Here is a 26767-nt window from a genome sequence, read left to right as displayed (position 1 = left end):
CGCTGACTTCAGAGGCTGGTGAGGCAGTGGCTAGGAATCGGATACGCCTTCATTCTTTAGATATCCTTTGTTGAAGAAATAGCAATGCACATGGGCGAGCCAATCGCATGAGGTATCTATATGCAGCCACCAATCAGTAGCTACTGAGCATATTTAGATATGATTTTCAACAAAGGATATATGGTTTTCTTCATTCTTTTGATATCCTTTGTTGAAAATCATATCTAAATATGCTCAGTAGCTACTGAGCATATTTAGATATGATTTTCAACAAAGGATATCAAAAGAATGAAGAAAGCCAGCTATTAGATGTAAATTGGAAAGTTATTTAAAATTACTTGCTCTTTCTAAATCATGAAAGAAAACATATGGGTTTCATGTCCCTTTAAATGGTGTCTTGGAAAACTGGTCAACTTAGTAAACATGATGATTTTAGTCTAAAGGATTGTAACAGAAACTCTTGCCAGATAACAAAATGCTTGCTCTGATTAGGAGATCTAGAAATCCAGGCCCATTAAAATATGTTTAAAACATACTTTTTACTTTAATGCTGCAAATTATACTTATAGATTCCTTCATTATCATGGATCTACTTTTTTTGTGTGACTGTTGCAATGTAATTTCAAACATGTGAGAAATATCAGGGAATATAAATAGGCACCAAAGTATGGTGCCTACTGCCTAATCCAATTTATATTCCCTGATATTTCTCACACATGCTGCCTTGAAATTACATTGCAACAGTCACACAAAAAAGTAGATCCATGTCTGATCTCATAGAAGAATCATGGGATGGGCATCGTGAATATAGATTTAATACTAACAATATATACTCTGTCTCTGGATGAGCATTTTTGTCTTAGTATCATGATGAGACACAGGTAATTGGTGGAGTGCAAAAACACATTTTATTTGTAGCTTGAGCAAGTTGAGCTTCAGGTTCAACTCTAGTATATATATATATATATATATATATATATATATATATATGGTACATGACTGTTCATATCTTGTTATTATTTGACATGACTATGCCTACTTATGCTATCTGGAAATTTAAAGGGACATGAAACTCAGTTTTTCTTTTGTGATTCTGATAGAGCATACAAGTTTAAGTAATTTTAAAATTGACTTCTTTTATTAAATTTGCTACATTCTTTTGGTATCATTTGTTGAAGGAGCAGCAATGCACCATTGAGATCTCGCTGATGACATGTGGTAAACCAATGTCAAGAGATATATATCTTCAACCACCAATCAGCCGCTAGCTTCAGTAATGCATTTCTGCTCCTGAACCTATCTAGGTATGCTGTTCAAAAAAGGACTACAATAGAGTAAAGCAAATTAAATAATAGAAGTAAAGTGGAAAGTTGTTTAAAATTCCATGCTCTGTCTCAATCATAAAAGAAAATATTTGAATTTACTTTAACCTTAAAATTTAAAATTTCTATCATGCATATAAAAATTAATTTTATTAAAATATTGTTTTGCATAAATATAGGTTGATACAGACAGACAACCATACACACATATATTTATATTTCCTCAGTATAGAAACATGTCTTACAGAAAGAAAATACAAAACATGTATTACATTTTAAAATAACCCCTCTAAGATTCATAACAGGAAAAAAAAATTACTTTAATGCCCTCTAATAGTACAGCCTATATTGTAAATAATTGTTATACTACATAATTCACAAGATATGTCATGTGCTGTGCCCTTGTCTTGCTGAACTGGTTTTCTTTGGTATATTTCATAACACACAGACATAAAGACACTTACACACACACACACACACACACAGACATAAAGACACACACACACACACACACAGACATAAAGACACTTACACACACACACACACAGACATAAATACACTTACACACACACATACATAAATACACTTACAAACACACATAAAGACATAGACACTTACACACACAGACATAAAGACACTTACACACACAGACATAAAGACACTTACACACACACAGACATAAAGACACTTACACACATACAGACATAGACACTTACACACACACACATAAAGACATAGACACTTACACACACACACACATAAAGACACTTACACACAGACATAAAGACACTTACACACACACACACAGACATAAAGACACTTACACACACACACACACACACAGACATAAAGACACTTACACACACACACACAGACATAAAGACACTTACACACACACACACACACACACAGACATAAAGACACTTACACACACACACACACACATAAAGACACTTACACACACACACAGACATAAAGACACTTACACAGACATAAAGACACTTACACACACACATAAAGACACTTACACACACACACAGACATAAAGACACTTACACACACACACAGACATAAAGACACTTACACACACACACACAGACATAAAGACACTTACACACACACACACACAGACATAAAGACACTTACACACACACACACAGACATAAAGACACTTACACACAGACATAAAGACACTTACACACACACATAAAGACACTTACACACACACACAGACATAAAGACACTTACACACACACACACACACACAGACATAAAGACACTTACACACACACACACACACAGACATAAAGACACTTACACACACACACACACAGACATAAAGACACTTACACAGACATAAAGACACTTACACACACAAAGACACAAACTCTCCCCACACACTGGTCATTACCCCAGTGACACCATCACAGTTCAACTTGTTTAATAGAGCAAAGACCAAAGTACTATTTATTCTATTTATTTATTTTTTAAGAAAGGAGCACATTTAGCTGACCTTTTAGCTTCCTGGTGCAATTAAACTTAGTACTAAGTCCTAAGTATGCTCCCCTTTCCCCGGTCTTTTAAAACACACATTCTCATTATCTGCAGTGGAAAAAGGCCATAAAACAGCAGAAAGAAAGAAAAAAACACAACAGAGCATTTTTTTAAGTAATTAACATACCTCCTCTGTCTTCTCCGTGCTGAAAGCCCAACCCCCTGCTGCTGTCTTCACAGCTACGTTCTGGCAGGAAGTTAGCATTAAAAGCAAACAAGCTCCACACAGTCCAGCTGTCAAAGGCTCTACCGGGAGAAGTGTAGCAGCTGTAATCCCTGCACTTCTCCCCAGCCATAGTGCCTAAAGTTTTATCACAGCTCAGGATGACTCACGCAAACTGGGCTCATTAAAAAGGCTCTATTTTTCATCTGGCCAGGATTTTCTTACCGCTAACTAACTGCTCCATACTAATACTTTCCTCTGCAGGTTTTACAGTAGTTGTCACCTATGCAGACCGAGTGACTGAGTCCCACTACTAAGAACCACTTGCTGGCCCCCCAAGCAGCGTTTTCTTATCCGGTGCAGCAGCAAGCAGAGCAGCTCCCTACCATTATGAATAGAAAGCTGGCCAGCAAGATGCACAGTCTGAATGGAGTATTTGGACACAGCTTTCTATTTATGATGGTAGGGAGCTGCTCTGCTTGCTGCTGCACCGGATAAGAAAACGCTGCACAACACCAGCTTAGTAGCACTCAAGAACTCACTGTCTGTGACTGTTGATTATTCATGACCCACCCGCCGTCCATCACCTACCTCTGGCTACTACGCCGGCTGACCACTCCTCTCCTAGTCTCCCCCTGAGAGTCCTGACTCCTGACCTGACTGAGGCTGACAGTCCAGACAACTCACAGTGTCACACAGTGCACGTCTCACACAGCCACTGACTCTGACTGAGAGCACTCACTGACTGACTGCAGCACTTGTCTTCAATGATCCTCTCTGCTGCTCTGAAGACAACGGACATGCATAAACACCTGACCTGCGCATTGCGGCTGCGCAACTATTTCCCGCCCGGCAACTCAGCCTAGAGACTCAGACATAGTGATGTCTGATTGGCTGAGGGGCGGGCAGGCAGGGCTCCCGAAGCTAGCCTCCGGTGTGAGCAGTTATGGGCTGCAATAGAGACTGCTGCATTAGCTATTATTCCCCACTGGGTGGCAGTCTCTAAAGCAGCCCATAACATAAGACAGTATTACATTCACATTGCGCAATGGAAGGATAGCTGGCCTCTACCTTCTTGTGCAATATGAATGTATTACTTAATATTACGTAGTTTTCTGTTTAAAACAATAAATTGCAATAAAATAATGAATTTGGTGGGGGGGTAGGAGGGTCACCTTTTCAGATGAAAAAAAAAAAGATTTCTTTTTTTTATTTTTTTATAAAAAAGGCTGTAATTCCCACATTGGCCAGGGGAAGCACTGCCTCACCTGCCTCCAATGAATGCACGTCACTGCTAAGAAGTAATATTAATAAAATAATTTTCTAAGTGTGCAGAAACATTTGTATTTAAAGGAAGACTAACCATCTTCATGGTTTCTAGCACCCCACCCCACACAGTTGCTCAGGTGCTCTTATTATAGTGCATTGGAAGGGTGTATAAAGCCAGAGAGGCTCATTCTTAGATGCATTGTTAAAACTGGAATAGGATGCCAGATACCCCCTGAACACTATGGACAATTAGCCTCAAGATCTAGCTTAGCTAAATGGGGTATATCAGTACTATGAGGAGTTATAGATGCTGATTATCAAGGAGAAATTAAAGTAATTTTAGTGAACAATGGAAAACAAATATTACATATTCAAGAAAGGGAACAGAATAGTTTAGTTGTTAATTCCTTTGTTCATGGCAACTATTATAGAGGGTGAACCCCCAACTACATTAACAGGAAGAGGAGAAAAGGGCTTTGGTTTATCAAATATTAAAAATGTAGTTGCTAAAATATGTATTCAAAATCTTCAAAGACCGCCAGATGCCGCTGAAGTAATTGCTGTAGGCAATGATAAAACTTTATTAGTAATGAGACCAGATAAAGAACAATGGGGATATATACCTGAGGGAAAAATTTTAACTTCGAGAATAAAATTGTGTTTGGCTGAAATTCAGTATATGGATTCCTATTTTTGGCCTCCATGGAAAGCTTTTTGAGGCACACACGCCGTTACACCAGGAGAAGAGATTGTACAGAAAGTAAGTCAAACTGTTAGGTGGGGATGGGTGAATCGAACACGAATTCGACAATAGGATACTTACACGTGTGATGGCAACACCTTTTGTAATATAGCCAATGTGACTGTTAATCCAGGATATCTTTGGACACCCCCATCAGGACAAAAGTATCGACCGAATTACTGTTTATATGATGATACCGGAACTATACATATGCAAAATCTGACTTCAATATGCTGTACTGGAGTCGATTTGGGGTATATATGGATCACTGTTCAAGAAAGAATACAAACTATTCAAACATTAGCACAAAATAGTTCCACAGTTCTACCTTATACGTATACTAAGGGAATACTTGTGTATAATATGTCAAACTTGAATGTATTTGTGTGTTATAATTCTTCCAAAATAAGTAATCAAAATTTATGGGCACAATATATTATTTTAATTATTAAGAATAGTACAGTTATTGATCCAGGAAAAATGTAAAGGATACCTTCAACTTGTAGAAAGGTTGGATTAAATGTACAAAAGATGTTTGAAGATGTAGAAGTTCAATTTCCACCAACAACAGAGTGTAAAATACGAACCCAAAGAGCATGGTATGATACCTTGTAAGAATCATACAGTACAATTGCAGGAACACTGAATGGATTTAATATAGAAACTTTAGTGAATAGATTACATTATGTGGGACAAGGCATGAACAAGGCTTTAAGATATCAAGCTAGATGGATGCCTAATACTTTTAAGACACAACAAAAACAATTAGATATTAGTTTTGATGTATTGGATTTGGTTAATGCCACGACTTATTGGGGGTAGGATTTAACTCATAATTTATCTTCCTTTATTCATTGGACAGTGTGTAGTATTAAAACATTAAATCAAATCCAACAAAAAAATGCTGCTCAAACTAGATTGATTATGGAAACAATTATTGAACATAAAAAATTTCAACATGTAGATAAAGTTGGAAAGTGTTTTAATCAATTGTAATGATACAGTATGTAAAGGAAATATACAATTATATAATATTACCGACATATATATTATGTGCAAATTTATAGCTTTACCTATGATGTTAGGAAGTGCATATTGGATGCCTCAGTTTAAAGGTACCCATATTGATACTAATAATTTAACACATGATTTAAATGTATGTGAAGAAATGATAGGAGTGGTATGTACTGTTCATTCCAGACTATATGAACCATGTTTATTGCAAAATACTATTAACGTCTGTGATTGGACAATCCTACCTATACAATGGAAAATGTTGATTGAAATAGCTTCACAAACACTATGTATAGTTACTAATGAGGAGGTGATACCTCATATGCAATTACCTTTTGCTGGATATATATCTAATCTTACTATTTTTAAATGGGAAAATAGGACCTATATATTACATCCTGAACTTCATATAAATGTGAGTTCCCTGTGGCTACCAAATACAATGATGATTCCCAAATGGAATTTATCTTTTTACATCATGAGTAGATCAGAATTGGCACATATAAAATTGTTGAATCAGACTTGGCAACATCAAGTTATATAAACAACTATAATTGGACAGGATTTAGTTAAAATAGGCTCAAATATTGAAAAAGCTACACAACATCATTGGTATGATATTTTTATAGGATATTCGCCATCAGCTACTCAGATTATAAATTGGATAATTCTCCCAATATTGGTGATAGCAATCCTAATTTGTATATTAATGTTACGGAATTGCTACTTGGCTTATCGAATGTTCTGCTTATTCATATGGTCAATAAGATTGGTTCAAGGACTGAAAGTGATACAAATGTGAGATGGCAGGAGTGTGATGAATGTGAACCAGTCTTCTTGGCCTACATGAATCTATATAAACAGAGAAATCCTGAGTTGCTGACATGGAATAGACTTGAAGCTTATATTTAACTTGTTTCGATTGAAAAAATGCTGAACAAAACAATATGTAAAAGAACAAATGACTCATCCTTGGTTGAGCCATTTGTTGGACGGAATACATCTTGACAGGAATAAGAGACACATAGACAGTTTCATAACCTCTTTTTCAAGAACTAATGTAAGAACTATTATTACAAAGTGTATATAAAGGATCTGGGACTTTCACTCCCTGGACTTCTCAATCCAAGGACAGACGTGTCGTTTGGATATAAAACTGAAACTCCCAGATCTTCTATATTGTTCGGGCTGAAGTAAGCGGGAATCCCCAGCCAAAGTGGAACATATATGATGCACTATCTGGTGATGTAGTGATTCATTTTACTTTTATATAAACAAGTTGTTATTATACATTATTGTTTAAGATTGTTCTTTTTTTGTGAATAAACTATTATACCTATTACGAATAGCAAAGAGTTCAATTTTGCTTTTAGCATATGTATTAAAGTATGCATTTTATTAGGCAATACATTTTTTAACAGTAAAGCTTGAAAATATTTTTTTCCGAACAATTTACTGGTTCCTCAGATAAAGATTGCTTTTCAGTTTTTTTTTGTTTTTTTTTATAGATTCAGTTTCTATAAGACTTTCTTTGGCAGTGCAAAGATGGTTGAAAATGGGGTTTGCCTGTTAGAACCTTCAGTCTCCTTTGCTTGGAGGTGTCAGGTCTCATGTTTTTGGCCATGATTGTTATTCCATTTGCTCACTTCCATGAGTCCTCTTCAGTTTTGTATGTTTTCTTTATGATACAGGGACCTTTCTCAGTTGTCTCTGAGGTCTCATTTACATTCCAGGGGGCTTCTTTTGTCTTTAATCTCTACAGATGCAAGTTAGTTTTTTTTCAAGATGGGAGGGCCATCTGCGGCTCTCAGAAGGCACAAGGAGTTTGGGTTCCTCAGGAGGTGAGGTTACCTATTGATGTTTTAAATCTCAGGGCTCTTCAGATTTGGCCTTGATTAAAAGGGATTTTTTTTTTCTCTGTTTCAGATTAGACTATGTTACATCTTTATCTTATGTCAGTGCCTTAGTTATGAAGATAGTATCTCTATTTCTTTCCTTGGCAGAAGCTTATTGCTATCTGAATTTTGCTGTTCAGGACTGTATAAATGTAAAGCAATTTTTTTCTCAGTCTTCAGTTTTTCTGTTTAAAAGAGTGGTCTCTTCATCTAGTTATGTTGTATCAAATAATAGATCTTTGGGTTCACCAAGCGATAGTGCTGATGGCTTTCCGGTTGAATCTCAATTTTCCCAGGTACTGTGTAAGATCCAGGTATCTTTGAACTATGTTTGTGGATGACCTGGTAGTTCAGTGGTCATTCTGGCTAGCCTATATTTTTTTCCTCCTCTGGTCTTCTTTCCATAGTGAATGCCAAAATTTGTCAGGAAGAACTTTGGTGATTCTGTTTTGCTCCCACTTGTTCCTGCAGTATTTGATATGGAGTTTTGGTTCTATTATCCAGTTTATCACCTTGACTGCTTCTTTTGCTTCCACACCTTCTATTTTCAGGTCCTTCTTTCTATCCAGAGTATAGTTCTCTTGGCTTGATGGCATGGAGATAGAATCAGAAATCCTTTGAACTATTTGTTGTTATCGAGTTTCGTATTCAAGCTTGTAACCCTGTGACTATGGGAATTGTTATATAAAGGTCTGGAATTTTGGTATTCACAAAGTTTTTTTCTTGACATTCTTTTTGAATTCCCAGATTTCTTGCTATTTTTACAGGATGGTTTGGATAAGGTTTTATCTGCCAGTTCTTTTGAAGGCTCAGTTTTCTGTCCTTTTTAGTTATGTCCCGTAAGAAGACTATCTTTCTGACATTCATGGTTTAGTTCTAGCCTGACCTAGAATTAAGCCTATTATTAAATTTTTCCTCCTTGGAACCTTTATTTCGTCTTGAGGATTTTGTAGGTTCTTTCTTTGGGCTTATGCATCAGGTGAATATTAAAGGGACATTAAACCCAATTTTTTTCTGTCATGATTTAGATATAACATAAACTTTTAAACAACTTTCTAATTTATTTCTATTTATAATATTTTCTTTGTTTTCTTGTTATCCTTATTTTGAAAGCAGAAATGTAAGCTCAAGAGTGTGCACGTGTCTGCAGCACTATACAGCAGCAGTTTTGTAACAATGTTATATATTAGCAGGAGCACTAGATGGCAGCACTATTCCCTGTCATGTAGTGCTGCAGACATGTGCACGCTACCTACCTAGGTATCTCTTCAACAGAGAATAACATAAGAATGAAAAAAAATTGATAATAGACGAAAATTGGAAAGTTTTTAAAAATTGTATTCTCTATCTGAATCATGAAAGAACATTTTTGGGTTTAATATCCCTTTAAACTTCTTTTTTTGGAAGTTTTGTTTCATTTAGCTATTTCACCAGTTTGAAGAGTTTTCTACTCTATTGTATTCCTTCTTATCTTTTTTTCTTAAGGATAAGGTTACAGTTGCTTCTGTATTCCTTAACTTGTGGAACACTGCACAATCTAAGTGTGACCTTAGGGCATATAGACATTTTTTATTTATTTGCACGTTTAATACTAAATGTATACAATTCACAGTAGACTATACGAGTCTTGCGTTCGGAAGTTTCTGAAACCAGCTGATTTAGGTTACTGCTGTAATAAATAAATCGCATATCCTGCACATACCTGCCTGGTGGCGAGCTTTAGTGTTAAGCCCACGGGCACACTAACAAGTAATTTGTATAAGCCTCCTGGCTAAGTATTACACTCCTTTGTAGGTTGCTGAAAATCATATAACAAAAGTATACGATATGTAACTTTATAATTAATCAATAGCAACCGATACAAAGTTAGTTGCGAGTCATTGGTTACAACTTAACGTTTGAATACACAGTAACTCCTGTGGTTTCATTCATACACACACGCTCCATTTCAGATATTGGGCTGTACACATGACGGCGGAGATATACCTCTAATCTTTGGAGCAATGAATATTCTAATTGTGACCAACGGGCACACTAACAAGTAATCTGTATAAGCCTCCTCGCTAAGTATTACACTGGTTTCATTTATATACATACACTCCATTTTAGATATTGGGCTGTACATATGATGGCGGAGATATACCTCTAATCTAATCTGTGGAGCAATGAATATTCTAACACTGACCCATGGGCACACTAACAAGTAATTTGTATAAGCCTGCTCGCTAAGTATTACACTCCTTTGGAGGTTGCTGAAAATCGTATAATAAAAGTATACGATATGTAACTTTATAATTAATAGCAACCGATACAAAGCTAGTTGCGAGTCATTGGTTACACTGTAACTTAACATTTGAATACACAGTAATTCCTGTGGTTTTATTTATATACACACGCTCCATTCTAGATATTGGGCTGTACAAATGACGGCGGAGATATACCTCTAATCTGTGGAGCAACTAATATTTTAATTGTGACCCACGGGCACACTAACAAGTAATTTGTATATATAAGTGCACACGTAACTTACAAGGTATCAATACCTAGCCATACTACTACTGTTGCAGTACTCTATCACAGAGCACATATGGGTACAATTTATTTTAGTATACACATAACACTCAGTGAGGTATACAATTTATGAGTACACACTTTGAGGTTGGCCTCAATTTTGCAGGGATGTTAGCCCACAGCAGATTATAAACATACCTTTACCATTAAGGTTTACCACAAATCCTCTTTAGGTTGGAGTTACTATCCATGATATCAATTCAGGATAAGAATTCGTAACTATCCACCATTTTCACTACATTAGTTTGAAAATCAATTTTACTTGCTGCAACTGTTTTTATTGTGTGTAACCCTTTTTAAATAAAACTAATAAAGTTGATATATTTTAAAACCTATATACACTAAGCCCATACGTATGAGGGCAGAGTGCTTTTCTGGTTGCGGGGTTTAAACACATAGTTAAGTGCAAGCAATTACACAATAATAAAAGACTCTAACACATTACCACGTTTAAAGAAAAAGAAAGAACACTTTATAAGGGAAATATGCTTTTCTTCAGGATCTAGATAATTGTCTATAACTTGCATTGAACTTAGAGTCAATTCTCAATTTATAAGGGTAGAACTTGCAGAGAGTTTTTTTACAGAATAGTCGAATATTGAAGAATTTAAATGTAATCAGTAAGTTAAATTACCACTAAATTCAGTAGAATTACATCATTAACAATGTCATATTAAAAAGACAATGCAATAACACTTGCACTGAATTTTAACTAAGCAGTAGATTTTTTTCTGGAAAATTTATTTTTTTCTCCCATTTTCCAGCCCCCTCTCTCATGTGACAGACATCAACCAATCACAGGCTACTATAGATATACCTTGTGAGCTTGTGCACATAGTCAGTAGGAGCTTTTTCCCCTACAAAGTGTGAATATAAAAAGACTGTGCAGAATTTGATAATGGAAGTAAATGGGAAAGTGTCTTAAATCTTCATGCTCTATCTGAATCATAGACGTTTATTTTGACTTTTGTGTCCCTTTAAGTTTTAATTTTCTTCTAGTACATACTAAAAAGCTGTGCAACATACCTTATATAAAACAGTCTAACACACGCTTATAAAAAAATCCAAGAGAATCAATTCAGTCAAAATTAGTATTCCAGCCTTCTTCCTATGTTATGCAGCAGTCAGCATTATCCTTCATCATCCAAATAAAAAAATTATAGGATGAACAAAAAATCAAAGTTTTTGAGGAGCTATGGGTTCAACCATTCTCTTAATTTGTTAATCACTATATGTAAGACAGAGAAGATGGTGTAATTGAGATATTTCTGTGCCGCAGACCTAATGCACCCCTTTATATAGCGTCTATGCCCAGCATATTCCCAAATATCAGTTCTCGGACCTGAAACTTGGCCTGACAAACACTTTGGCAGCTACATGACAAGACAGCTGCATGCTTCAAGCAATCCCCTTATTCCACCAATATTCACAAACATCAGACTTCACACCAGATGCATGCCCTAGGAACATCTAATGGTAGTGAAAGAACCAGAGCAGGCTGGATCTAGCTGCCACACTTTTATAGCAGTCAGGCAGTTGCATGTAAAGGAATGGCAGTGCCTATGCACAGAGGAGAGGGAGAGGCACTCCAGAACTGGCCGTGTTAATAGAAGTCCACTGGTGATCTCCTAGTATCTAGATGGACCAATCTGGCCCAGTGTTTTGGAATGTTAGAAAGACATTTTGCAGTGTGAGATTCCATGTTTGCTGCACTGGAAGATATTAAATGCTGTATTCTTGCTGTACCATTGTACCCACTTTATATTTGCTTCCATCAATCATTATATAGCTCCTTACAAGTTGTAATAGGCTTGTTTTTCTTTTAAACTTTGAGCAGGGATCTTGTTTCTCAGCTTGTGCCAGTTTTGGTGTTAAACCATTGCCTAATATTTTATGTGTGATTTATTTTATTTTTATTTTTTTGTAGTTATTTTTCACCTTGCTTTTCTGTTCTGCACAGTTTTGTGATTATTTTTTTTTTATTCGTCTTTTCATAATCTACTTCTGTTATCGAATCTGCTCTTTTCTTATCCTTCGTTGAAAAGTATATCTACATTGATCCAGGAGCAGCAATAGACTACTAGCCGCTGATTGGTGAATGCAAATATATGCCTTTTGTCATTTGCTCTCAGATATGGTCATCTAGCTCCCAGTAGTGCATTGCTGTTCCTTCAATACTGAGGGAAAGAAGCAAATGGAAAGTTGTTAAAAACCGTATGCTGTATTTTAATCATAAAATAAAAAATGTTGGTTTCATGTCACTTTTAGTGCAAAAAAAAAAAATATTTTGCAGTCTTTATAAATATTCAGTGGTGGTGTTAACAGATTCAGCAATCACTGTGCACAATGTAACAAAACGTAAAGGACCATCTACTTTAACAAAATAATATAGCAATGGGAAGTAACAGTGATCATTTTATTTTTATTAGGACAAAGAAAAAAATCCTGATCATGATGAACATAACATCTATGAAGGTTTAATGGAACTTTTTCCACATAACTACAACTTAGATGCAATTTCAGAATCTGAATCTGGAAAACTACTAGTTTTAACCAAGTTGTTATCAGCAATACGGGAGCACAGCCCATCTGAGAAGTAAGTGTTAAACGTTGCCTAATTAAGTACATCCTGAAATGTGTAAGAAAAAATAATTTTGTTACAGTAGAACAAGATACACATCCTCATCTGTTCTCTTATGATCTTGCATTAAAGGGACATTAATTCAAAATTTAGCAATGCATATTTTTTATTATTATTAAAAGTATAACATCAATGCAATATACATTCATTATTTATTTCTCCCAGAAAGGCTTGCGGTTAATACTGTTATCTAATTTCTGTGAGCTAATGTTTACCCCCTCCTCCGTCACCTTGTCTCTCTAGTCATTTGCTCTCTTATGTTGGATTACAGATTTGCATTCTTTGCAGTAGTAGTTGACATACACAGTACTTTAGGTGTGAATAATATTGTGTATATATAAATAATATCTATTTTGTATTTATATTGAGATCAGAAAGGACTATATAACTATTTATTTTTAAATTCCTGTTTAATAAATGATTATTAACTGCTTAAAGGGACATTAAACACTTTTTAGATGGTAATATAAAATGATAAATCATATATATATATATATATATATATATATATATAAATCTGCAATATACTTTCATTATTTATTTTGTCCTCTTTTCCTGTAATTCCATTTTTTAAATAGTGAGCATTTCAGTGGCTGTTAGAAATGTAAGTGCAGAGCATTGTTATATTCCACAAAGCCATTGGCTGCACACTCTAGTGGCCTATTTATAACGGTCTCTAATTGGCCACAGCAGAGAATGTAACCTAAGTTACAACATGGCAGCTCCCATTGATTTATAGACCCTACAACTTGTTTTGTCAATATTTAAACAGCTAATGAAACTTTAAAAAATACACCTACATGTTATTCTCAGATTAATCTTTCTTTCATGTAATTAGCAAGAGTCCATGAGCTAGTGACGTATGGGATATACATTCCTACCAGGAGGGGCAAAGTTTCCCAAACCTCAAAATGCCTACAAATACACCCCTCACCACACCCACAAATCAGTTTTACAAACTTTGCCTCCTATGGAGGTGGTGAAGTAAGTTTGTGCTAGATTCTACGTTGATATGCGCTCCGCAGCAGGTTGGAGCCCGGTTTTCCTCTCAGCGTGCAGTGAATGTCAGAGGGATCTGAGGAGAGTATTGCCTATTTGAATTCAATGATCTGCTTCTACGGGGTCTATTTCATAGGTTCTCTGTTATCGGTCGTAGAGATTCATCTCTTACCTCCCTTTTCAGATCGACGATATACTCTTATATATACCATTACCTCTGCTGATTTTCGTTTCAGTACTGGTTTGGCTTTCTACAACATGTAGATGAGTGTCCTGGGGTAAGTAAGTCTTATTTTCTGTGACACTCTAAGCTATGGTTGGGCACTTTTTTATAAAGTTCTAAATATATGTATTCAAACATTTATTTGCCTTGACTCAGGATGTTCAACATTCCTTATTTCAGACAGTCAGTTTCATATTTGGGATAATGCATTTGAATCAATCATTTTTTTCTTACCTTAAAATTTGACTTTTTCCCTGTGGGCTGTTAGGCTCGCGGGGGCTGAAAATGCTTCATTTTATTGCGTCATTCTTGGCGCTGACTTTTTTGGCGCAAAATTTTTTTCTGTTTCCGCCGTCATACGTGTCGCCGGAAGTTGCGTCATTTTTTACGTTCTTTTGCGCCAAAAGTGTCGGCGTTCCGGATGTGGCGTAATTTTTTGGCGCCAAAAGCATTTAGGCGCCAAATAATGTGGGCGTCTTATCTGGCGCTAAAAAAAATATGGGCGTCACTTTTGTCTCCACATTATTTAAGTCTCATTATTTATTGCTTCTGGTTGCTAGAAGCTTGTTCACTGGCATTTTTTCCCATTCCTGAAACTGTCATTTAAGGAATTTGATTAATTTTGCTTTATATGTTGTTTTTTTCTATTACATATTGCAAGATGTCCCACGTTGCAACTGAGTCAGAAGATACTTCTGGAAAATCGCTGCCTGGTGCTGGAGCTACCAAAGCTAAGTGTATCTGCTGTAAACTTTTGGTAGCTATTCCTCCAGCTATTGTTTGTATTGAATGTCATGACAAACTTGTTAATGCAGATAATATTTCCTTTAGTAAAGTTCCATTACCTGTTGCTGTTCCGTCAACATCTAATACTCAGAGTGTTCCTGATAACATAAGAGATTTTGTTTCTAAATCCATTAAGAAGGCTATGTCTGTTATTCCTCCTTCTAGTAAACATAAAAAGTCTTTTAAAACTTCTCATTGTTCAGATCAATTTTTAAATGAACATCATCATTCTGATTCTGATAGTGGTTCTTCTGGTTCAGAGGATTCTGTCTCAGAGGTTGATGCTGATAAATCTTCATATTTATTTAAAATGGAATTTATTCGTTCTTTACTTAAAGAAGTCCTAATTGCATTAGAAATTGTGGATTCTGGTCCTCTTGATACTAAATCTAAACGTTTAGATAAGGTTTTTAAATCTCCTGTAGTTATTCCAGAAGTTTTTCCTGTTCCTGGTGCTATTTCTGAAGTAATTTCCAGGGAATGGAATAATTTGGGTAATTCATTTACTCCTTCTAAACGTTTTAAGCAATTATATCCTGTGCAATCTGACAGATTAGAGTTTTGGGACAAAATCCCTAAGGTTGATGGGGCTGTCTCTACTCTTGCTAAGCGCACTACTATTCCTACGGCAGATGGTACTTCCTTTAAGGATCCTTTAGATAGGAAAATTGAATCCTTTCTAAGAAAAGCTTATTTGTGTTCAGGTAATCTTCTTAGACCTGCTATATCTTTGGCGGATGTTGCTGCAGCTTCAACTTTTTGGTTGGAAGCTTTAGCGCAACAAGTAACAGATCATAATTCTCATAGCATTATTATTCTGCTTCAACATGATAATAATTTTATTTGTGATGCCATCTTTGATATCATTAGAGTTGATGTCAGGTATATGTCTCTAGCTATTTTAGCTAGAAGAGCTTTATGGCTTAAAACTTGGAATGCTGATATGTCTTCTAAGTCTACTCTGCTTTCCCTTTCTTTCCAGGGTAATAAATTATTTGGTTCTCAGTTGGATTCTATTATCTCAACTGTTACTGGAGGGAAAGGAACTTTTTTACCACAGGATAAAAAGTCTAAAGGTAAATTCAGGTCTAATAATCGTTTTCGTTCCTTTCGTCACAACAAGGAACAAAAGCCTTATCCTTCATCCTCAGGAGTGGTATCAGTTTGGAAACCATCTCCAGTCTGGAATAAATCCAAGCCTTTTAGAAAATCAAAGCCAGCTCCTAAGTCCACATGAAGGTGCGGCCCTCATTCCAGCTCAGCTGGTAGGGGGCAGATTACGTTTTTTCAAAGAAATTTGGATCAATTCCGTTCACAATCTTTGGATTCAGAACATTGTTTCAGAAGGGTACAGAATTGGTTTCAAGATAAGACCTCCTGCAAAGAGATTTTTTCTTTCCCGTGTCCCAGTAAATCCAGAGAAGGCTCAAACATTTCTGAAATGTGTTTCAGATCTAGAGTTGGCTGGAGTAATTATGCCAGTTCCAGTTCTGGAACAGGGGCTGGGGTTTTATTCAAATCTCTTCATTGTACCAAAGAAGGAGAATTCCTTCAGACCAGTTCTGGATCTAAAATATTGAATCGTTATGTAAGGATACCAACATTCAAAATGGTAACTGTAAGGACTATCCTGCCTTTTGTTCAGCAAGGGCATTATATGTCTACAATAGATTTACAGGATGCATATCTGCATATTCCGATTCATCAAGATCATGGTTGGAGGATCAATTTACTAAAAAGTTCATTGATTCCTCAGACAAGGGTAACCTTTTTGGGTTTCCAGATAGATTCAGTGTCCATGACTCTATCTTTGACAGACAAGAGACGTCTAAAATTGATATCAGCTTGTCGAAACCTTCAGTCACAATCATTCCCTTCGGTAGCCTTATGCATGGAAATTCTAGGTCTTATGACTGCTGCATCGGACGCGATCCCCTTTGCTCGTTTTCACATGCGACCTCTTCAGCTCTGTATGCTGAACCAATGGTGCAGGGATTACACAAAGATATCTCAATTAAATATTTTTAAAACCGATTGTACGACACTCTCTGATGTGGTGGACAGATCACCATCGTTTAGTTCAGGGGGCTTCTTTTGTTCTTCCGACCTGGACTGTAATTTCAACAGATGCAAGTCTTACAGGTTGGGGAGCTGTGTGGGGGTCTCTGACGGCACAAGGGGTTTGGGAATCTCAGGAGGTGAGATTACCGATCAATATTTTGGAACTCCGTGCAATTTTCAGAGCTCTTCAGTCTTGGCCTCTTCTAAAGAGAGAATCGTTCATTTGTTTTCAGACAGACAATGTCACAACTGTGGCATACATCAATCATCAAGGAGGGACTCACAGTCCTCTAGCTATGAAAGAAGTATCTCGAATTCTGGTTTGGGCGGAATCCAGCTCCTGTCTAATTTCTGCGGTCCATATCCCAGGCATAGACAATTGGGAAGCGGATTATCTCAGTCGCCAAACGTTGCATCCGGGCGAATGGTCTCTTCACCCAGAGGTATTTCTTCAGATTGTCCAAATGTGGGGACTTCCAGAAATAGATCTGATGGCCTCTCATCTAAACAAGAAACTTCCCAGGTATCTGTCCAGATCCAGGGATCCTCAAGCGGAAGCAGTGGATGCATTGTCACTTCCTTGGAAGTATCATCCTGCCTATATCTTTCCGCCTCTAGTTCTTCTTCCAAGAGTGATCTCCAAGATTCTGAAGGAATGCTCGTTTGTTCTGCTGGTAGCTCCAGCATGGCCTCACAAGTTTTGGTATGCGGATCTTGTCCGGATGGCTTCTTGCCAACCGTGGACTCTTCCGTTAAGACCAGACCTTCTGTCGCAAGGTCCTTTTTTTCCATCAGGATCTCAAATCCTTAAATTTAAAGGTATGGAGATTGAACGCTTGAGTCTTAGTCAAAGAGGTTTCTCTGACTCTGTGATTAATACTATGTTACAGGCTCGTAAATCTGTATCTAGGGAGATATATTATAGAGTCTGGAAGACTTATATTTCTTGGTGTCTTTCTCATCATTTTTCCTGGCATTCTTTTAGAATTCCGAGAATTTTACAGTTTCTTCAGGATGGTTTGGATAAAGGTTTGTCTGCAAGTTCCTTGAAAGGACAAATCTCTGCTCTTTCTGTTCTTTTTCACAGAAAGATTGCTAATCTTCCTGATATTCATTGTTTTGTACAAGCTTTGGTTCGTATAAAACCTGTTATTAAGTCAATTTCTCCTCCTTGGAGTTTGAATTTGGTTCTGAGGGCTCTTCAAGCTCCTCCGTTTGAACCTATGCATTCATTGGACATTAAATTACTTTCTTGGAAAGTTTTGTTCCTTTTGGCCATCTCTTCTGCCAGAAGAGTTTCTGAATTATCTGCTCTTTCTTGTGAATCTCCTTTTCTGATTTTTCACCAGGATAAGGCGGTGTTGCGAACTTCTTTTGAATTTTTACCTAAGGTTGTGAATTCCAACAACATTAGTAGAGAAATTGTGGTTCCTTCATTATGTCCTAATCCTAAGAATTCTAAGGAGAAATCATTGCATTCTTTGGATGTAGTTAGAGCTTTGAAATATTATGTTGAAGCTACTAAGACTTTCCGAAAGACTTCTAGTCTATTTGTTATCTTTTCCGGTTCCAGGAAAGGTCAGAAGGCCTCTGCCATTTCTTTGGCATCTTGGTTGAAATCTTTAATTCATCATGCTTATGTCGAGTCGGGTAAAACTCCGCCTCAAAGGATTACAGCTCATTCTACTAGGTCAGTTTCTACTTCCTGGGCGTTTAGGAATGAAGCTTCGGTTGATCAGATTTGCAAAGCAGCAACTTGGTCTTCTTTGCATACTTTTACTAAATTCTACCATTTTGATGTGTTTTCTTCTTCTGAAGCTGTTTTTGGTAGAAAAGTACTTCAGGCAGCTGTTTCAGTTTGAATCTTCTGCTTATATTTTCAGTTTTTTTTCATTATAAAATTTAAATTATTTTGGGTGTGGATTATTTTTCAGCGGAATTGGCTGTCTTTATTTTATCCCTCCCTCTCTAGTGACTCTTGCGTGGAAAGATCCACATCTTGGGTAGTCATTATCCCATACGTCACTAGCTCATGGACTCTTGCTAATTACATGAAAGAAAACATAATTTATGTAAGAACTTACCTGATAAATTCATTTCTTTCATATTAGCAAGAGTCCATGAGGCCCACCCTTTTTGTGGTGGTTATGATTTTTTTATATAAAGCACAATTATTCCAATTCCTTATTCTTTCGCACTTTTTTCTTATCACCCCACTTCTTGGCTATTCGTTAAACTGATTTGTGGGTGTGGTGAGGGGTGTATTTGTAGGCATTTTGAGGTTTGGGAAACTTTGCCCCTCCTGGTAGGAATGTATATCCCATACGTCACTAGCTCATGGACCCTTGCTAATATGAAAGAAAGGAATTTATCAGGTAAGTTCTTACATAAATTATGTTTTTCTTTGACTGCATCATTCTATCTAGCATTTGTTGAGTTTTCCTTAAACCACCTTAAAGGGACATTAAACACTTTGGGATGGTAATATACAGGGAGTGCAGAATTATTAGGCAAATGAGTATTTTGACCACATCATCCTCTTTATGCATGTTGTCTTACTCCAAGCTGTATAGGCTCGAAAGCCTACTACCAATTAAGCATATTAGGTGATGTGCATCTCTGTAATGAGAAGGGGTGTGGTCTAATGACATTAACACCCTATATCAGGTGTGCATAATTATTAGGCAACTTCCTTTCCTTTGGCAAAATGGGTCAAAAGAAGGACTTGACAGGCTCAGAAAAGTAAAAAATAGTGAGATATCTTGCAGAGGGATGCAGCACTCTTAAAATTGCAAAGCTTCTGAAGCGAGATCATCGAACAATCAAGCGTTTCATTCAAAATAGTCAACAGGGTCGCAAGAAGCGTGTGGAAAAACCAAGGCGCAAAATAACTGCCCATGAACTGAGAAAAGTCAAGCGTGCAGCTGCCAAGATGCCACTTGCCACCAGTTTGGCCATATTTCAGAGCTGCAACATCACTTGAGTGCCCAAAAGCACAAGGTGTGCAATACTCAGAGACATGGCCAAGGTAAGAAAGGCTGAAAGACGACCACCACTGAACAAGACACACAAGCTGAAACGTCAAGACTGGGCCAAGAAATATCTCAAGACTGATTTTTCTAAGGTTTTATGGACTGATGAAATGAGAGTGAGTCTTGATGGGCCAGATGGATGGGCCCGTGGCTGGATTGGTAAAGGGCAGAGAGCTCCAGTCCGACTCAGACGCCAGCAAGGTGGAGGTGGAGTACTGATTTGGGCTGGTATCATCAAAGATGAGCTTGTGGGGCCTTTTCGGGTTGAGGATGGAGTCAAGCTCAACTCCCAGTCCTACTGCCAGTTTCTGGAAGACACCTTCTTCAAGCAGTGGTACAGGAAGAAGTCTGCATCCTTCAAGAAAAACATGATTTTCATGCAGGACAATGCTCCATCACACACGTCCAAGTACTCCACAGCGTGGCTGGCAAGAAAGGGTATAAAAGAAGAAAATCTAATGACATGGCCTCCTTGTTCACCTGATCTGAACCCCATTGAGAACCTGTGGTCCATCATCAAATGTGAGATTTACAAGGAGGGAAAACAGTACACCTCTCTGAACAGTGTCTGGGAGGCTGTGGTTGCTGCTGCACGCAATGTTGATGGTGAACAGATCAAAACACTGACAGAATCCATGGATGGCAGACTTTTGAGTGTCCTTGCAAAGAAAGGTGGCTATATTGGTCACTGATTTGTTTTTGTTTTGTTTTTGAATGTCAGAAATGTATATTTGTGAATGTTGAGCTGTTATATTGGTTTCACTGGTAAAAATAAATAATTGAAATGGGTATATATTTGTTTTTTGTTAAGTTGCCTAATAATTATGCACAGTAATAGTCACCTGCACACACAGATATCCCCCTAAAATAGCTATAACTAAAAACAAACTAAAAACTACTTCCAAAACTATTCAGCTTTGATATTAATGAGTTTTTGGGGTTCATTGAGAACATGGTTGTTGTTCAATAATAAAATTAATCCTCAAAAATACAACTTGCCTAACAATTCTGCACTCCCTGTAAAATGATAAATTGTATATATAAAACAACTCTGCAATATACTTTCATTAATTATTTTGTCCTCTTTGCCTGTAATTCCATTCTGAAATTGTGAGCTTTTCAGTTCTTGTTAGAAATGGAAGTGCAGAACACTGTTAAACCCAGCACAACCATTGGCTGCACACTCTAGTGACCTATTTATAACTGACCCTAATTGGCCACAGCAGAGAAGGTAACACAAGTTACAACATGGCAGCTCCCAGTGTTTTTTAGACACTAAAACTTTACACTTATTTTGTCACTTTTTAAACAACTAATGAAACTTTAAAAAATACATCTACATGTTAGTCATGGACTAATCTTTTCTTTGAATGAATCATTCTATCTAGGATGTATTTAGTGTTTAATGTCCCTTTAAGGGAAGATAAGGTTTACCATAATATCTTTAAATTCACATATGCAAACAAGTGTATTAGTTTGTGATTGGTTTGCAAGAGTAATTTGTTTCGTGGAAATCAATGAAAAGAAAAAAACATAGAAAAATATATATGTTTGACAAATAAGAGCTATATTATTCTCTGCAAAATTATTTTCAGATATGAAGTTGCATTGTCATGTAGCTTGCAATTTGTGTTTAATGTCCCTTTACTGCTTCCTGGAAGTTACTCAGGTCCTAAAGCTGAAATTTTTGTCACATACCATTGTCATCTTGAAACTCTCTAAATTGCACTACAGCAACATACAGATAAATATAGCACACAATCACATGGACAGATGTAGTTTTCATTTAAGCTATCAAAAGTGTCATGTTTTATGGTAGATTCTTATTTTAAAAATAATTTGTATTTGATTTGTTTATTTGCAGAAATGTTGATAAAAGAAAGGGATTATGCATGTTAGCAGAGCTGTAATAAAATGTGTTATAACATGCCTGAAATACTGATATATATGTTGACAATGAAAACTATCCACATAACAAAATAAAAATAAATAATGTACCTATTAACGGAAATTTATAAAAATTACTATGATAAACTAATTATACATGTTATATTTTATTTGTATAATAATTTTTTTAAATTCATACTTTCTTCTACAAAGATATGACGAGTCCACAGATTTCATCCTTACTTGTGTGTTTTATCCTCCTGCTAACAGGAAGTGGCAAAGAGCCACCACAGCAGAGCTGTATATATAGCTCCTCCCTCCTCTCCACCCCCAGTTATTCTCTTTGCCTGTGTTAGTAATAGGAAGAGGTAAAGTGAGGTGTTAGTTTTAGATTCTTCAATCAAGAAGTTTTTTATTTTAAAATGGTACCGGTGTGTACTATTTTCCTCAGGGAGAAATGGAATGAAGAAGCTTTTCTGCCCTGAGGTTGATGATCTTAGCAGACGTTACTAAGATCCATTCTTCTTTCCACAGAGTTTCTGAAGGTAGTGCAAGAAAATCTTCAGTGTGGAGAACGGTGTCATGTTTTTAACAACATTGAGGTATGTTCAGTCTTTTATTTTCTGAGGAGACTTGCTATATCAGAATTGGCTGACATTTGTTTCCCTGCAAGGGAAGGGGTAAGCAGTAGACCTATGAAATTAAGGGTGTTACTGAAAGGCCTATTTTTTTTTTCATACATATTATGTTCTATGGGCAATATTTAATTGGGCTTAACACTGGGAAAGGCAGCTTATATAAAATGGAAAAATATTTTATTGTACAGGGCTGCAGTTTTATGCTTTGAGTTTATATGTTCTGGGGACCACATGGCTTTATTTCAAACCGCTCCCCATGCGGTTAGTCAGTTTATAATTGCGACGTCCATGATGGGCGGGGCTTTTTTGCACGCTCAGACGCGCAGTTTCCTCTCACTAGGAAGGCAGCAGGCATCAGCTCCGGTGGGGCCTAAGTTATTTTCCAGTCACCGGATCGTTGTCGAGTCTAAATTTGGTACCCTGAGGGCATGTAGGCGCCACAGCAGAGCTGTGTCAAGGTGCAGGGGCTGTTTTCATTATTTAAGTATATTTTTTGAATTAAAATGTCTCTTTAAAGGGTGATTTCACTTTTGCTCATAGGATGCAATCATTTTTGGAGTTTGAATTTAGTTCTTAGTGTTCTTCAAGGGGTTCCGTTTGAACCCATGCATTCCATAGATATTAAGTTGTTATCTTGGAAAGTTTTATTTTTGGTCGCTATTTCTTCTGCTCGTAGAGTTTCAGAGCTTTCAGCGTTACAATGTGATTCACCTTATCTTATCTTTCATTCTGATAAGGTGGTTTTACGTACCAAACCTGGGTTCCTCCCTAAGGTTGTTTCAAATAAGAATATTAATCAGGAGATTGTTGTTCCTTCATTATGTCCTAATCCTCCTTCTAATAAGGAGCGTAAGTTGCATAACTTGGACGTGGTCCGTGCCTTGAAGTTTTACTTGCAGGCGACTAAGGATTTCCCTCAATCATCTTCATTATTCATTGTTTATTCTGGTAAGCGTAGGGGCCAGAAAGCTACGGCTACCTCTCTTTCTTTTTGGCTGAGGAGTATCCTCCGTCTGGCGTATGAAACTGCTGGACAGCAGCCTCCTGAAAGAATTACGGCTCATTCTACTAGGGTGTGGCTTCCTCATGGGCTTTTAAAAACGATGCTTCTGTAGAACAGATTTGCAAGGCTGCGACTTGGTCATCTCTTCATACTTTTTCCAAATTTTACAAATTTGATACTTTTGCTTCTTCTGAGGCTGTTCTTGGGAGAAAGGTTCTTCAAGCAGTGGTGCCTTCCGTTTAGGTTCCTGTCTTGTCCCTCCCTTTCATCCGTGTCCTATAGCTTTGGTATTGGTATCCCACAAGTAAGGATGAAATCCGTGGACTCGTCATATCTTTGTAAAAGAAAAGTAAATTTATGCTTACCTGATAAATTAATTTCTTTTACGATATGGCGAGTCCACGGCCCACCGTGTTATTTTAAGACAGATTTATTTTATATTTATTGTTTGTAAACTTCAGTCACCTTTAGCTTTTCCTTTCTCTTCCTAAACTTCGGTCGAATGACTGGGGGTGGAGAGGAGGGAGGAGCTATACATACAGCTCTGCTGTGGTGCTCTTTGCCACTTCCTGTTAGCAGGAGGATAAATCCCACAAGTAAGGATGAAATCCGTGGACTCGTCATATCGTAAAAGAACTTAATTTATCAGGTAAGTAAAAATTTACTTTCTTCTACAAGATACGATGAGTCCACGGATTCATCCTTTACTTGTGGGATATTATCCTCCTACTAACAGGAAGTGGCAAAGAGCACCACAGCAGAGCTGTCTATATAGCTCCTCCCTTGACTCCACCCCCCAGTCATTCTCTTTGCCTATGCTAGTAATAGGAAGGGTAAAGTTAAGTGGTGATAAAATGATTTTTAATTTTTAAAAGTTTTTAGTTTCTTCAATCAAGAATTTTTTATTTTAAATGGTACCGGAGAGTACTATTTTTTCCTCAGGCAGGACATAGAAGAAGAATTCTGCCTTGAGTTTGATGATCTTAGCAGTTGTAACTGAGATCCATATTTGTTCCCACAAAATTTGCTGAGGAGTACAAGAGAAATCTTCAGTGTGGCGAACGTTTCTTACTGCAAGCAGCATTAAGGTATGTGCAGTCATTTATATTCTGAGGAGACTTTTGTAGATCATAATGGGCTGACATATTTCCCAGGTTGGGAAGGGGTAAACAGTAGTCCTGGTTAGGATGGTACTGTAAACTTGTGTATAATTATCCTTGTGAGAGATTTCAACAGGGGACACTTATGGGCTATATGGTTGAAGACACTGGGGCAGCCTAGAAACGCTTACTTTATTAAATATGAGACTTATCAGGGCTGACATTTTGTTATACTGAGGGGTCCACATGGCATATATGTTTATTAGATAACATTTATTCATGGCCGTTTTTCTTAAAACCGCTTCCCATGCGGTTGCTTAAGTTGTTTGCACATCAAGGATGATGGGCGGGGCCTAATTTTGCGCCTCAGTTAGAGCTTGGAGAGAACAGCAGCCATTAGCTCCAGTTGGGACCAGACTGTGAGGCTGTTTTTCGGAGTGAGACCGGATCGTTTTCCCAGTCCTTTGGGGCAGGTAGGCGCCACAGCAGAGCTGTGGCGAGGTGCAGGGGCAGTTATAACAAATTTTCTCTGCATAACGCTTTTTGGCAGCTAAACACTCGAATTAAAAGGTTAACTCTCCTGTTTACTTGTGGTGCAATATCCGATTGCACATTAGGTTCACACATAATCAAAATTAATCATTTTGCATAATGTTTTAGCAATTTTGAAAAAACAGTGTACTCTTTTTATTCTTAAAGGCGCAGTACTCGTTTTTTTTTTTGCTGATTGTTTTTCCTATGTAATCAAGGTTGTTAACGACTTGTGCTGTTATTACTAGTCTGTTCAACATGTCTGACATTGAAGAAAGTCAGTGTTCTATGTGTTTAGAAGCCATTGTGGAACCCCCACTTCAAATGTGTCCCTCATGTACTGAAAGGGCCTTACATGGGAAAGAACATATTTTAGCAGATAAAAGTATGTCTCAGTATGATTCTCAGTCAGAAGAGAATCAGGTTATGCCATCTACTTCTCCCCAAGTGTCACAACCTTTAACGCCCGCCCAAGCAACGCCTAGTACTTCTAGCGCGTCTAATTCTTTCACCCTGCAAGATATGGCTGCAGTTATGTCAACTACCCTTACAGAAGTATTATCTAAACTGCCAGGTTTGCAGGGTAAGTGCAGCAGGTACGGTATTAGAGTAAATACTGAGCCCTCTGATGTTTTATTGGCCATCTCCGATGTACCCTCACAGTGTTCTGATTTGGGGGTGGGGGACTTGCTGTCTGAGAGAGAGCTTTCAGATTCAGGAAAGATGATCCCTCAAACAGACTCAGATGTGACGGCCTTTAAGTTTAAGCTTGAACACCTCCGCTTGTTACTCAGGGAGGTTTTAGCGACTCTGGATGATTGTGACCCTATTGTCATCCCACCAGAGAAATTGTGTAAAATGGATAAATATCTAGAGGTCCCTACTTACACTAATGTTTTTCCAGTCCCTAGAAGTATTTCGGACATTGTTACTAAGGAATGGGATATACCAGGCATTACGTTCTCTCCCCCTCCTACTTTTAAGAAAATGTTTCCCATATCTGACACCATTCGTGATTCGTGGCAGACGGTCCCTAAGGTGGAGGGAGCTATTTCTACCCTGGCTAAGCGTACAACTATACCTATTGAGGACAGTTGTGCTTTCAAAGATCCTATGGATAAAAAATTAGAGGGTCTTCTAAAAAATTGTTTATTCATCAGGGTTTTCTTCTGCAACCTATAGCGTGCATTGTTCCAGTAACTACTGCAGCAGCTTTTTGGTTTGAGGCTCTAGAGGAGTCTCTAAAGGTTGAGACCCCATTAGATGATATTTTGGATAGAATTAAGGCTCTAAAGCTAGCTAATTATTTTATTACAGATACCGCTTTCCAAATGGC

At 37.2% G+C, this 26767-nt stretch overlaps 1 protein-coding gene across 1 annotated transcript in view; it reads left to right on the top strand.

Moving 5' to 3' along the window:
• RAD54B (RAD54 homolog B) overlaps positions 1 to 26767 on the top strand; it is a 401092-nt gene that overhangs the window by 280513 nt on the left and 93812 nt on the right. The window contains exon 11 of the mRNA XM_053715205.1: positions 12960 to 13126. Within this exon, the coding sequence (XP_053571180.1) occupies positions 12960 to 13126 (167 nt within the window). The remainder of the gene's footprint in view (positions 1 to 12959; positions 13127 to 26767) is intronic.

The sequence above is a fragment of the Bombina bombina genome, chromosome 5 (genome assembly GCF_027579735.1).
Source record: "Bombina bombina isolate aBomBom1 chromosome 5, aBomBom1.pri, whole genome shotgun sequence".
In the NCBI taxonomy this organism is placed as follows: Eukaryota; Metazoa; Chordata; class Amphibia; order Anura; family Bombinatoridae; genus Bombina; species Bombina bombina.
Note: the sequence above shows the minus strand (reverse complement) of the source record. Positions and strands in the feature narration are given on the sequence as shown.